Genomic DNA, 13,354 nt, shown 5'->3' with positions numbered 1-13,354 from the left:
ATCAACTGTTTGATTAAAATCTCTTCTGGCGGAACCTTTGAATAGCGGACCCTGTTTCCTGTCGGTCTCCTTCACTGTGGGACGTGTTTACACTCCGGAGGGAAACATGTCCGGGGACCGGATCAGCTCCACGCCGGGTTCGGGTTCTCCTCCCCGGGATCCCGGAGCCGCCGAGCTGTCGGAGTTGGAGACTCGTGGTGGTGCTCGGTAGAACCGGTGCTCGGTAGAACCGGGCGGTGCTCGGTAGAACCGGGGCGGTGCTCGGTAGAACCGGGCGGTGCTCGGTAGAACCGGTGCTCGGTAGAACCGGGGCCCGGTACCGGGAGCAGATCGACCGCCAGCAGCTGGACGGACGGAAGTCCGAGGAGGGCGCATGGATCCGGGCAGCAGGTCCGGACTCAACCCGGGTCAAAGAACCGGCGGTTATTATTTTTTATTATTATTATTATTATTATTGTTATCCTTCCTGCTAATGTAGATTAGCTGATGCTGCTGCCATGGTAACTGCCCATTGACTTCCTTCAGTGATCGAACCTGCTGACGTCACTTCCTTGTTCCATGATAGTCAGTTTGATTGATTGGTTCTTCTGCTCCTTAGACCCTCAGTGCGCCCCCTCATGGATGAAAGCGTGTCCTGACCTCCTGACCAGCAGCTGGAACAGCTGGTTCAGACCGATGGTTCTGAGGGAGACCCCCGAACCTCGGGCCGCTTATAAAACGTGAAGCTGAAGAAGCTGCTGACGGAGCCTCTGACACAGAGACCAGAGGAGTCCACAGGTCAAAGGTCACCACAGCAGTCAGCTGACCTGCTTCCAGAGACACCGTCAGAGGAGGGGCCTCAGCCGACAGGAAGCGTGACATGTGACACGTGTCACAGCTCTGAACATGGAGGAGCTGACAATATCAAACATGGAGAAAGGGAATAAGATTTAAAATGCAAAAAGATAAAATCAGTTACTGAAGCTTTAAATACTTTTATTTCAAAGTTCACAGAACTTCACTATTCATCATTCAACAATAAAAAATATGAAAACGCTCTGAATACAAATCTGTCACTGATGCAGTTTAACATTTATCATCAATGACACATGCACATAAATCAGCTCATCTTTAATTTTATGTAACTTAACATATTATTATATTAATATAGATCAAAGTAAGAAAATATTTTCTTAAATAAAAAAGTCAAAGACGTGGTGATGTAGCAGCTCTGCTCCTCCAGCAGGAGGCAGAGACGTATCCCAGCTGCACACTGAGCATGCGCGGGGACATGAACCCGGAAGTGCGAGAGGTAAACATGTCGAGGATCCAGATGTTGCAGCTGCTCATCACGCAGCGGCTCAGCGCGGCCGCGGAGGAGATCTTCAGGGAGTTCGGGAGAACCATGGCGGAGTACGAGGAGGAGATCACCCGCGCCAAGATGGAGATCTCCCGCCAGAGGAGGCTGCTGGACCTGAGCCGGAAGCCCCGCGTGTCGCTGCAGCTCCGCGGCGGAGGTGAGCGGAAGTGTCCGTGCTTACCGGAGCGAGCACCGGAAGTCCCGGTGTCCCGGAGAGCGAGCACCGGAAGTCCCCGTCTCCCGGTGCTCGCTCTCCGGGACGCGTTTCAACTACGACATCAATGACTCATAGATTCATGTTGAAAACTGACGAAATCAATGTCTTCTTCTTCTCATCTTTCTTCTTCTTCTTCTTCTTCCTCCTTTCTTCTTCTTCTTCTTCCTCCTCTTTCTTCTTCTTCTTCTGATTCCTCCTCTTTCTTCTTCTTCTTCTTCCTCCTCCTCTTTCTTCTGCTTCTTGGTCTTCTCCTCCTCTTTCTGCTTCTTGTCTCTTGGTCTCCTCCTCCTCAGCTCTTTGTGAGCAGCAGGACTGGAGGTTCAGTGTGGACCTGAACGAGATGAAGTCTCCTCAGATCAAAGAGGAGGAGGAGGAGGAGTCGTGGTCCACTCAGCAGGAGGAGGCGCAGGAGGAGGCGCAGCAGACGATGGAGCAGAATGACGTGAAGCTGTTCCAGAGTGACGGACCCGAGGAGGAGGTCAACAACCACACGCCTTCCTCAATGTTCCAGATCCAGGAGGAGGAGGAGCCTCGGCCAGGGACGTCAGTAGAGGATGAAGATCTGAGCTGGACTCAGCCGGACCTGGAGGCTCCGCTGTCCGAGGTCGTGACCTCGTACGTCTGCAGCGTGTGTGGCCGAGCGTTCGCTCAGCGCCCCCTCTGGGCCGATCACGTGCAGGAGCACCGGACCGCCCACAGCAGAGCGGACAAGTCGTACACCTGCGACATCTGTGGGAAGAGGCTGACGCGGTTCGACGGGTACCAGAAGCACCTGAGGATCCACACGGGAGAGAAGCCGTACGGCTGCGGCGAGTGCGGCCGCAGGTTCAGCGACAACTCCAACTACAAGAGACACATCCGCACACACACGGGATCTAAAGAGAAACCTTCAGTCCAACCTGGAGACTGAACATCTCAACGTTTCTCTTTAACTCGTGTGGACGACTAACGTGTAAATAAATCTAAAGTTTTCATATTTATTAACATGGACCAAGAGACACATTCTTATTTTTATAAAATAAATAATTAAACATTAAAACATTCTCATCAGTGTTTGTTTATTAAAGCCTGTGATCAATAACGATTTTTTATTTTCTCTGAGTCACATTTATGATTTTAACTGTAACAGAACCACAGCTGCCTCCAGTGAACTGTTCCCTGTAGAGAACTGAGAACATCTGCAGAACATCTGCAGCAGGTCCACCAAGGTTCCCCCCTTGGAACAGACTCGATATCAGAGAAGTTTGTTCAGAAAACGTCTTTGAAAGAAAAAGAAGATATTTCTCTTTACTTCAGACTTTAACTAGATCTTACAACTCATTTGGAGTTACATGGTTTTACATTTAGCATCTATATTGTATTTAAAGCGCTTCGAGCTGCTTTCCTTGTATGAAAGGTGCTGTACAAAAAAGTTAATTTAAAAAACATTCGCTCCGTGACGAGTCATTTCCTGACAGTCACATGCGCGTCTTTTTACACTGAGACAATTTCTACTGAAGATTTCTAATGTTAAATACACTGAATCTGAAAACTCAAATCTCACGATTCACATCCTGAAAAAGGGTCTGAGCGATTTCACTTCAAGACCGTCAGGAAACTGAATGTTTGTAAAGGATGAGACGGACAGAAAAGTCCTAAAGACTGAAACAGTTTTTAGTCCTGACATGTTTCTGACACGTTTTGATGTTCTCAGTTAATTGTTGATGTGTTCAGTTCCATCAACCGGACACGTAGAAGACGAAGACGAAGACGAGGATGAAGAAGAGGAGCCGGACACGTAGAAGACGAAGACGTCAACTAGGAAACACGAGGAGATTCCAGATCTTCTGGTGATGAGGCCGACGCCGTGTGGAGGAGCTGGAAACAACAACACTGATCTGTCCACAGCAGAGTTTATACGTCAGGTCCCGCCTCCTGCTGCTCTACAGGCTCCGCCCCTGCTGCTCTACAGGCTCCGCCCCTCACCTGGATGTTCCTGGACCCAACAACCTGCTGCTGCGTCACAAACACCAACTACACAACATGTCAGGATGATATTTTACAGAGGTCATGTGTGTAAACACGCTCCCTTCACTGGTTACCAGTAGCTGACCACATCCAGCACATGGTCAGACCTCACACCCCCCCGGCCCGCCCACTCCGCTCTGCATCGGCCAATCAGATGGATCGACAGGATATGAAATGTAAAACAGACTTCATCAGAGAATCCAGGACTTGAACCCTCACCTTCACAGCCCCTGGGCCCCCAGAGGTCCCTACATCTCCTGGAGCTGAGGACCAGAACCCATGAGACCCTCAGCGTCTTCTGGACATGAATGAGAACTTCAGCTGTTTGTCACTTCAGAATAAGAGCCTCAGATATAAGTGTTGTTCCACTGTGGCCTTTATACACATTGATTATTATTACACATTAAATTATCAGAGAATTCAAGATCAATTTCATATTTTCTTATCTTAGTGAAACTCAAAGATCCAGAGATTAAGAATGTGATCAAATCTTTGTTTTGGATTTTGAAGCCGCTCAGATGAAAATGTAAGTTTTAAAATCCTGTTCACTGAACTCAAACCTGATGAAACAGGATTTCCTCTTCTCATGTGAACAGTCGATTATTAATCACTGATTTCAAATGAAACACGTTAAACTAGGGCTGTGTTGACTGCCTACTTTTTTTATTGCTTATATTTTTATTTTAAACAGGACAAAAAACATTCAGTAAAACTTTATTAACTGAATCAACTTCATTTCGTGAAAACAAACCTCGGTCAATTGTCTCTGGACGTCAGAACATCAGGACGTCAGAAACCAGGAGAGAGAAAATGCTTTGAAGAAAAGATCAAACTTTACAAAAGTTTCTTTTCTTAACGAAGCTGATTTATGAAAAATCTGCTCTGAGGTTAAAGAGACAACTTCAATCGTTTGAGGTAAATTAGTCATTTTAATTGATTTTAAGGATCAATTTAACTAATTCAACAAATGAATTGAATGAATCACGTTTGATCTCACTTCTCTTTCTCTCGTTGACGTGTTGATTCATTAAACTCTTTCAGAAGAGATGATGTCACTCATTTCTTTCATTTTCACATTTTCAGAAACAAACAACTTTCGTGTTTTTTCTCTCTTTGAATACAAATTGTTTGATGTCCTGGAGAAACGTTCCCGCGGTCGTGATTCGTGTCACGTCCGGCCGCCGCAGTCCGACTCCTCGTGACTCTTGTCTGACGGCGGCGAGCGGAGACGAGAGATCAGCTGTGTCGTCACGTCCGAGCTGAACCATCGATCCTTCACTGCTGGAACGTCTCCTGTGGATGTTCTGTTCCTGCCTCTGTGAGCGAAGCAGCTAGGATCCAGTGGTGATGAAGCACTAAGGCACTGAGGCCTTCTCGTCTCTGCAGAGCAATGAGAGGCCAGAGGAAACTCTGATGAGTCCTCTGGGTCCTTGGTCCCGTCATCGCCCCCTTCTGGTCCTTTCTGGTCCCTTCTGGTCCTTTCTGGTCCCTTCTGGTCCTTTCTGGTCCCTTCTGGTCCCTTCTGGTTCCTTCTGGCCCCCTTCTGGCCCCTTCTGGCCCCTTCTGGTCCCTTCTGGTCCCTTCTGGCCCCTTCTGGTCCCTTCTGGTCCCTTCTGGTCCCTTCTGGCCCCTTCTGGCCCCTTCTGGCCCCTTCTGGTCCCTTCTGGTCCCTTCTGGTCCCTTCTGGCCCCTTCTGGCCCCTTCTGGTCCCTTCTGGTTCCTTCTGGCCCCCTCTGGTCCCTTCTGGCCCCTTCTGGCCCCTTCTGGTTCCTTCTGGTCCCTTCTGGTCCCTTCTGGTCCCTTCTGGTCCCTTCTGGTCCTGTGGCAGCGGCGTGCCGGGGGCTTCACTCAGGGAGGAGGCAGCACCTTCACCTCCTCTCACAGTGTCAGTAGTTGTGTTTCCCCGGCTCTGATGCTGAGGCCGCCGTGTTGGGCAGGAACAAGCGTTTGGGCGGGACTTGAGGTTTGGGCGGGACTTGAGGTTTGGGCGGGACTTGAGGTTTGAGCGAAGCCGTTCTCCGGACGATGGCGGCCCGCTGCACGTGTGGCCCGTCGCTGTAGCTGTGCTGCCGCGTCAGGCAGCTGCTGGGGGGGCCATTGCTGCTGCTGTTGGTGTTCATCCTGGCTAGAAAGTGAGCATGCTGCGCCCCCTGCTGGTTGAAGCTGTGGTGACGGGGAACAGCAGCTCCGCCCCTGCCCATTTTGATTAGCGAGTGGCGTTGGGAGTGGTGGCGTGCCACAGAGACACTGCTCACTCCAAGTCTCTCTGGGATCCCCAGCGGTGTGGAGGAGGAGGAAGAGGAGGCAGACGGAATGGATGTGGAGGAAGGAGGATTGTTAGAGGATGAAGAGGAGGAAGAAGAGGAGGTGGCGAGGGAGGAGGCAGAACTTTGGGAGGGTGCGTCCAAACGTTTGGGAGGGGCGTCCCTCGGCAGCGTGGCGGTGCTGCTGTACAACACGCCGTCGGTCTCTGGGATCTTCTGCTGGTGGTGACGAAAACCTCCACAGTTGCTGTTGATGCTGTGGTGGTTGCTATGGTGACCCTGATGAAGGGGATGATGTTGCCCCCCCGAGGCCGACGGCCCAGGAAACAGCGAGGACGAGGAGACGGAGGTGAGCACCTTGATGCCGCCGCTGCCGGACGCACTGACCTCGTGGATGTGTCTGAGCAGCTCGTCAAGCGCCGACACGTCCGCCGCCGTCTGTGCCAGAGACAGCTGCGAACGGTGATGACGGTAGACTCCGCCTCCCGATCCTCCCTCTCCTCCCCCACCTCCTCCTCCTCCTCTTGCTGTCACTGCTCGCTCCTCCTTCACGACCTCTCTCTCCTCAGGGAGGTGCAGTGATGTTGACGAAGCGCCGGTTCCGTGGGCTGCTCCATTGCTCAGACGGTTGCCATGGTGATGTGAGTAGGGAAACACCTGCGGTGTGAAAGAGTTTCCGACGACGGCCATAAAACCCAAAGTGGAACCAAACGTTGGGTTGTTGAGGTTTTGGTTCTTCTCGTGCTGATGCTGCTGCGGCGCCTTCAGGTTCTTGATGGGCAGCTGGGGGGAGGAGTCTGGCGTGGGCAGACCGGACAGCTCGCCATCCGTCTCCGACAAAGACTGAAGAGAAGTTGTTACCTGTTGAACATCAACATGTTAGCATTGTAAAGCCTGGTCACATGACTGAACCTCTTTGCTTTATGCTAAGCTAAACTTATCACAGATATGAGACTGATGTTTCTCTTCCTCCTCTTGATGTTGAAGATTCAGTTTCTCTGATGTGTTGTTTCAACAGATTGATGAAGATTTGATCTGAAGGCTCTGTGGTCACCGGCCTCACCTGCGACACGTTGAGCTCAGGGTCTCCCGGCGCCCGGCCTGGGGGTCCGGCGCTCAGCACACGAGGAGCAGAGCGCCCGTTCGGGATGAAGGAGCCGTCCATCTTTGGAGTTGACACGTCCAGTTTGTCTTCCTGTGGGACGATGGGACAAAAGAAGAAGAATGAGAGCGGGCGGAACCAGGTTGCGTTCATCTCGCCCTTGTCCACTCACCTTCGGCGCTCCCTCCATCAGACCGCTGAGCTTGGCGAGGGATCGCAGCGACAGAGCGTGAGCCAGGGACATCTCCGGGTCTTTCCCGAGCCGCCGTGCCCGCCGAGCGGCGCTGCGTCCGCAGAAGCATGACATCATCAAGCCTGACAAGATGGCCCCCAAGGAGAACGCCACCAACACGCAAGCAATCAGGAGTGTGTAGTGGACGTTAGCTGCGGCGCGTTGATCCACATCTGGAAGTCGATGAACACCTGGAGACACAGGACGAGTCAAATCCACAAACACACCTGTTTCTAATTTAGTCTAAACAAATTCATATTTTAGAATCAAACTGTGAACAATACTAAACATAAAATATGTCTCTTGATTTCAACTCTTCACCCAAGGAATGTGTGTGTATATCTGTGTGTGTGTGTGTGTGTGTGTGTGTGTGTGTGTGTGTGTGTGTGTGTGTGTGTGTGTGTGTGTGTGTGTTACCCTAACAAGCTACAGTATAATAGATCCATTATCTTAATTTATTTATTTGAGAGTTGTCCAAAAATTATACAATATTATAACAGAACCCTCTCGTCTCATCTTCTTCTCCATCAGCAATAAAACACTTATAATTGGAATCTATCGAGGTCGTTACTCTACTTCCTGTAACAATTTGTAACGTAAAGGTCACAGAAGAATCACCATCATTTACATGAACAGAAATCGTAGCCCCCCCGCTGCAGCATGACGACGGATTATGTCATCACACTATGTTGAAAACATGAAGGGGAGCACTCAGTGGTTGGTTTTGTAAACAACTCCATCTCCCATGATTCTCTGCAGCTGAAATCAAACAAAAACCAAAAGGAACTTCTCACCGAAGGCGGAGTCAACTCCGGACTCTTGGTTTCGTGTCATAACGAAAACGTCACCTGCAAAAAATTAAATAGATAAAAAAAACTGCCAGGAAATATGTCATTGATCTTATTGTGTAGTTAGATGTGTGTATCAGTTGTGTAGTTGTCTCACCCTGGCAGCCGTCAGCGAGCAGCGAGTGGTCGCCGTCCACGTCCTGGTCGAACCCCGACCTGAGGAAACACGGGGTCACCTGTTAGCTTCATTTCTTCTCTCTGGTCGAAGGTTCCTGAGCAGATCTCACATCCTCTCTCCTCTTCATCACTCGTCTTCGCTCGGCTTCTTCCTTTCCAGCCCTTACGTCATATCTTTGTTTAATTTCTCGTCTTATTTGTATCTACACGCACTCGTCCGGTTTAATCTACATCTCTTGTTTAAAACGTCAGCTCTAGTTTTGGACAGTTTCCTGTGAGTGAAGCAGCTGCAGTGAGACGTTCAAAGGGAAGCAGGTGATCATCAGATCCGTTCGACAGAGGACGAGGACGAGGACTGGAATCAGGATTTCTTCTCAGCAGCAGGACGTTACAAACAGAGAAACACCGAAGTCTCAGATCAACATTTGAATTCTTGAAACTGTTTGTGTGTGTTTCTCTCTCATCTTCTTTCTTCAGCTGCAACAGTTTCATGATGTTTGAGAGTAAAATCTTTATCTAGCCTCCACTTTCCTCCTTTTCATCCCTCCATCATCAGCATCGTCCTCTGCTTCACTTCTCAGATTCATTCAGAAAATCAGCTCATTATTGATTATAGATTATTATTTCTCCTCCTGTGTTTCTATGATTCACTGAGACAAACTCCTGAATGATCTCAAACTATTTATACCACAGTGTGAGTTGACTTTATGTCTTCACATTCATCTTTTTACTTTTGCAGCCAGCGTGAAAGACATCGAGGATTTACATCTTCAACATATACGACATTTCGTTCACCGCAGCAGATTTATGTTCAGAGTTGTCAGAGTTATCTGTCAGATGGACGAGGAGGTGACAGAAAGAGAGAGAGAGAGAGAGAGAGAGAGAGAGAGAGAGAGAGAGAGAGAGGAGAGAGAGAGGGAGAGAGAGAGAGAGAGAGAGAGAGAGAGAGAGAGAGAGAGAGAGAGAGAGAGAGAGAGAGAGAAAGAGAGGATACATACCTGAAACCCGGGGCCATGTTGGCACAACTCCCGGTCCGCAGCCAGATGCAGTAAGGGTCACGAGAGGTCAGACAGGCTCTGCAGAAACAACATCTGTTGTGTTTATATATATTTCAGTTAGCTGCAATTTTTACCTTTACCATTAGGTGTCACTAAATCCCACGGACTGAACCATTTATGTAATAATCATTAAAGATATTGTCATCGGGTACATGTTGAGATTTAAAACACATGATCCTCACAGTTGTTGCCTTGTCGTGTGTGTGTGTGTGTGTGTGTGTGTGTGTGTGTGTGTGTGTGTGTGTGTGTGTGTTTGTGTGTGTGTGTGTGTGTGTGTGTGATGAACGACCTCTAATTTCTGCGGCAAGCTCAGCTCTGTTCAGTCCAATGAAGTCTATAAATAACTCTTTTTTTTATCAGATTTAACTTTTCAGACACATCCTATTGATTACGATTCCAAACCATCTTCACATTTTTAAGTTTAGTTAAAATTGATGGAGTTTTATTTACAGAACAAACAAAATCAATGAGTATGTCTGAAAATCTGTATTTCAGAGGTGTCCTCACTTTCTGCACGTCCCGTGTTCAGGACAGCGACTGAGCGGCGTTCGGATCACACAGCTGCTGAAGGCCACGAACAAAGCATGATGGTCTTTATCCAGCTCCAGTCCCAGAACCCTCCTGTCCTCCTGGTCCTGGACGTTACACCTGGAGAACCACAGGAAGGAAGGAGAACACCTTGGTCTTAAAACGGATCATTCTGTTGCTCACGTAGACGTCAGTAGGAGAGGACTCAAGTCTCACTTGGACGGGTTGTAGACGTCGATGTCTTCCAGCAGCTTGGAGCCGAAGCTGTCGTCCGGATGCATGCTCGCCAAAACCTTCAGCACTCGTCCGTCGTCCGAGCCGAGGAACATGACAGTGCGATCTTTGAAGGGCCCGGCCAAAACATCCACAACGATCTGAGTCAACTTGGACCTGAGACAGAGACAAAAAGACAAATAGTTTGAAACATTTCAAACTTTGTTACAAACATAAATATTAATTCAAATGTTAAACGACTAAAAGATTAAGTTAACGATATAACAGACCTGAGATGACTTTACAACACTTCTGATGGTAATAAACAGCAAACTGTTTCCTCTTAGGTCATGTGATTGACCTCACATGGCCTGTGTTCCTGTGTGTTACCTGCTGGACGTGCGGGTGAAGCACGGCCGCTCGCTGAGCGAAGGAACAGCTTCGTCCATCAGAGGAAACGACTTGATGAAGGTTAGGGTCTCATCTGGAAACTGAACAGACGACTTGTATTCTGCAGCCGAACCGTCGCCTGCACACACACCAGGTCTGAAGAACAAAAACACGTCACTTCTTTGTGCTCTTCTTCTTTTTAAACATCTTTGTGTTCGTCAACGAGCTTTAGTTTGTGATTTGATGATTTGTTTTATGCTGATGACACGAAGCTCTCACCTCGGTCTGGGAACCTGCTCCTCAGGAACCGGTGTCCAGGATGAGTCGCTGGTCTTCTGCTCCTTGAATTTTCCATTGAAGACTTTCTCGATATCGTCCATGTAAAACGCACAAACTGCAGATCCAGGGATACTGACAAAAGAAAATCATCGTTCAATAAGACAAGAATCTTTCTGAGTGAAGATGTTAATTAACGTCAGTATGACGAGACACATCAACTGATCCATGATGTCAAACTGTGACATAAAAATCATGATGCCTTTGGCCACTAGGTGTCACCAGCACAGAGACATAACAACAGCCGAGCTGATTCTTTCCCACACACGCAAAACAAACACACAAACACACACACACCTGTTGGCTTGAGTGGTGAAGACTCCAACCACAGCAGGTCTCTGGTTGATCTGCAGAACGTTGGTGAGAGACTGAAGAACGTCGAAGTAGAAGAACGAATCTCCAGGAACCGAACAGTTCAGACGAGCCTGAGAACACACACAGACACACACACACAGACACACACACACAGACACACACACACACACACAGACACACACACAGACACACACAGACACACACAGACACACACAGACACACACACACAGACACACACAAACACACACACACACCAGTGTTACTGAGAGTCATTCGGTTCCTGTTGCCGTGGGAACCAGAGTTTGATTGTCACCTTGAGGAAGGACGTCCAGTATCGCTCCAGAACTCGGGGAGATCCTCCGTTATCGTTCTTACAAACACGAGCAACACGAGAAAACACCACCTGACCAACAAGAGGCGGAGCTTAGTCATACAGGCTTCGGGTATCAACAGGTGTTGTCATGGGTTAGGGTTAGGGGTTAGGGGTTAGGGTTAGGGTCAGGGTTAGGGGTTAGGGTTAGGGTTAGGGTTAGGGTTAGGGTCAGGGTTAGGGTTAGGGTTAGGGTTAGGGTTAGGGTCAGGGTTAGGGTTAGGGTTAGGGTTAGGGGTTAGGGTTAGGGTCAGGGTTAGGGGTTAGGGTCAGGGTTAGGGTTAGGGTTAGGGTTAGGGTTAGGGTTAGGGTCAGGGTTAGGGTTAGGGTCAGGGTTAGGGGTTAGGGTCAGGGTTAGGGGTTAGGGGTCAGGGTTAGGGTTAGGGTTAGGGTTAGACAACATTCACACTGAAGAGTTGTGATCGTACCTTTCCCAGAGCCGTGTACTCCACCGCCATCTCACTCAGGAAGAAGTAGACATAGTTTCCGTAGTCAATGGCGTGCAGGAAGTGAGGCTCTGTGGGGGGGGGTCGTTCTTTTAGTTTATGCCGATCACGTAGCCTCATGTGTCATAGCTTGTAATGATAATAATAATAAAACACCTCGGAGCCACTTGGAGTCGTACTTGACGGTCCTGAGGACCGGGCGCTCGTCTCCCAGGCTCCTGTAGATGACGGCATCGCTCGCCAGGAAGTCCGTCATGGTGGCCGAGTAGAAGTCGCCCCCTGAGGAAACAGTCACATGATCAACTTCACGCTGAAACACTGAATTTCAGCTTCGTCTGTTTACTTTGTGAGATTGAACTGAACTCAGGTTAAACATAAAACACAGGAAGTGACATAGTGACTCCATCTTTGAGTTGAAGGTCGTTGGACTTGATGCATCGCTGATTTAACACAATGCATGATGGTCCTAACACAATGCATGATGGTCCTAACACAATGCATGATGGTCCTAACACAATGCATGATGGTCCTAACACAATGCATGATGGTCCTAACACAATGCATGATGGTCCTAACACAATGCATGATGGTCCTAACACAATGCATGATGGTCCTAACACAATGCATGATGGTCCTAACACAATGCATGATGGTCCTAACACAATGCATGATGGTCCTAACACAATGCATGATGGTCCTAACACAATGCATGATGGTTAGAATTCTTGTCCGACTTTATTCAGCGCTGCAAAACGTAACGTGACCTCATGGCGTGAGTGAGCCGTCTGAAGTGAGACAGATGTTCTCCTGCAGAACCTTGAAGACATTTTATAAAATCTTCATGTTTTTGAACAAAGAAAAACGAAGTTGACTGAGTTCAGCTGAAAATTCCACTACAGTGAGTAAATACAAAGTCAGGAGATGAAATCCATCACATCCACTCTGGAGAGAAATAAACAGAGAAAGTTTTCTCTTCTTCATTAATCAGCACATTAGAAACATTAAATAATACACATGAAACAACAGACACACACTTCCAGTGCTTATACAGCTACACAAAAACATGTTCTACCTCTTACAAGAGTAAGAGATGTATATGATGTTTTTAGGAGCTCTCTTCTTACACCTTCAATGAGCAGAAAACAAATCTGAATTATTTGCATAAAAACACAAGACACATCATGTGTGTGAGCTTCAGCCAATCAGAGCCATCTTTTAAGGACACGTGACCTATTGATGTTTTACAGCGATTGATGAAGTCGGACAAAAATTCTACCCAGCATGCATTGTGTTAAGTCAGCGCTGCATTAAGTCGAACACACATATCGTGACATGTTCCACACAGGAAGTGAAAAGTTTAGTTTATTCTGAATTAGTGAAACGATCAGATCAACTCTAATCAGGACTCATAGTTCAGTTTATTGTTTTCATCTTCACATGATGAACCATCAACACGTTGATTCAGAAAACACCATCAGTACAAACAGCTTCAACACGTGAACATCATGTGAACACGTCAACACGTTAACATCATGTGAACACGTCAACACGTTAACATCATGTGAACACGTC

The 13,354-nt window shown here is 48.1% G+C and overlaps 2 protein-coding genes and 1 long non-coding RNA gene across 4 annotated transcripts in view; 2 read left to right on the top strand and 1 right to left on the bottom strand.

Moving 5' to 3' along the window:
- The first annotated feature begins 61 nt into the window (after window positions 1-61).
- LOC133026315 (uncharacterized) lies at window positions 62-1,036 on the top strand. Of its 2 annotated transcripts, none has more exons than XR_009683187.1 (2): window positions 62-390; window positions 599-1,036. It is a non-coding gene; the product is annotated as an uncharacterized LOC133026315 (long non-coding RNA). The 2 variants fall into 2 exon arrangements; XR_009683188.1 differs by having other exon boundaries at window positions 62-422.
- A 175-nt stretch (window positions 1,037-1,211) lies between these two features.
- Window positions 1,212-2,595, top strand: LOC133025645 (zinc finger protein 500-like). Its single transcript, XM_061092365.1, has 2 exons — window positions 1,212-1,496; window positions 1,850-2,595. The coding sequence occupies exons 1-2, from the start codon at window positions 1,259-1,261 to the stop codon at window positions 2,464-2,466; spliced, it is 855 nt and encodes a 284-aa protein (XP_060948348.1). The 5' UTR covers window positions 1,212-1,258; the 3' UTR covers window positions 2,467-2,595.
- Window positions 2,596-4,731: 2,136 nt separating this feature from the next.
- Window positions 4,732-13,354, bottom strand: part of LOC133025787 (semaphorin-6D-like) — a 12,816-nt gene continuing 4,193 nt past the window's right edge. The window contains exons 8-22 of the mRNA XM_061092529.1: window positions 11,939-12,061; window positions 11,765-11,853; window positions 11,280-11,369; window positions 10,949-11,076; window positions 10,595-10,726; window positions 10,316-10,471; window positions 9,929-10,102; window positions 9,692-9,832; window positions 9,125-9,202; window positions 8,107-8,165; window positions 7,956-8,009; window positions 7,102-7,352; window positions 6,891-7,022; window positions 5,522-6,670; window positions 4,732-5,478 (exon numbers count right to left, since the gene is read on the bottom strand). Of these exons, the coding sequence (XP_060948512.1) occupies window positions 4,732-5,478; window positions 5,522-6,670; window positions 6,891-7,022; window positions 7,102-7,352; window positions 7,956-8,009; window positions 8,107-8,165; window positions 9,125-9,202; window positions 9,692-9,832; window positions 9,929-10,102; window positions 10,316-10,471; window positions 10,595-10,726; window positions 10,949-11,076; window positions 11,280-11,369; window positions 11,765-11,853; window positions 11,939-12,061 (3,503 nt within the window). The remainder of the gene's footprint in view (window positions 5,479-5,521; window positions 6,671-6,890; window positions 7,023-7,101; window positions 7,353-7,955; window positions 8,010-8,106; window positions 8,166-9,124; window positions 9,203-9,691; window positions 9,833-9,928; window positions 10,103-10,315; window positions 10,472-10,594; window positions 10,727-10,948; window positions 11,077-11,279; window positions 11,370-11,764; window positions 11,854-11,938; window positions 12,062-13,354) is intronic.

This window comes from Limanda limanda, chromosome 19, assembly GCF_963576545.1.
Source record: "Limanda limanda chromosome 19, fLimLim1.1, whole genome shotgun sequence".
NCBI lineage: Eukaryota > Metazoa > Chordata > Actinopteri > Pleuronectiformes > Pleuronectidae > Limanda > Limanda limanda.
Note: the sequence above shows the minus strand (reverse complement) of the source record. Positions and strands in the feature narration are given on the sequence as shown.

Excerpts from the sequence above, each read along its gene's own strand:
- LOC133025645 (XM_061092365.1), top strand. The coding sequence starts at position 1,259 with ATGCGCGGGGACATGAACCCGGAAGTGCGAGAGGTAAACATGTCGAGG. Across the intron at positions 1,497-1,849 it reads GCTGCAGCTCCGCGGCGGAG|CTCTTTGTGAGCAGCAGGAC; the intron begins GTGAGCGGAAGT and ends CCTCCTCCTCAG.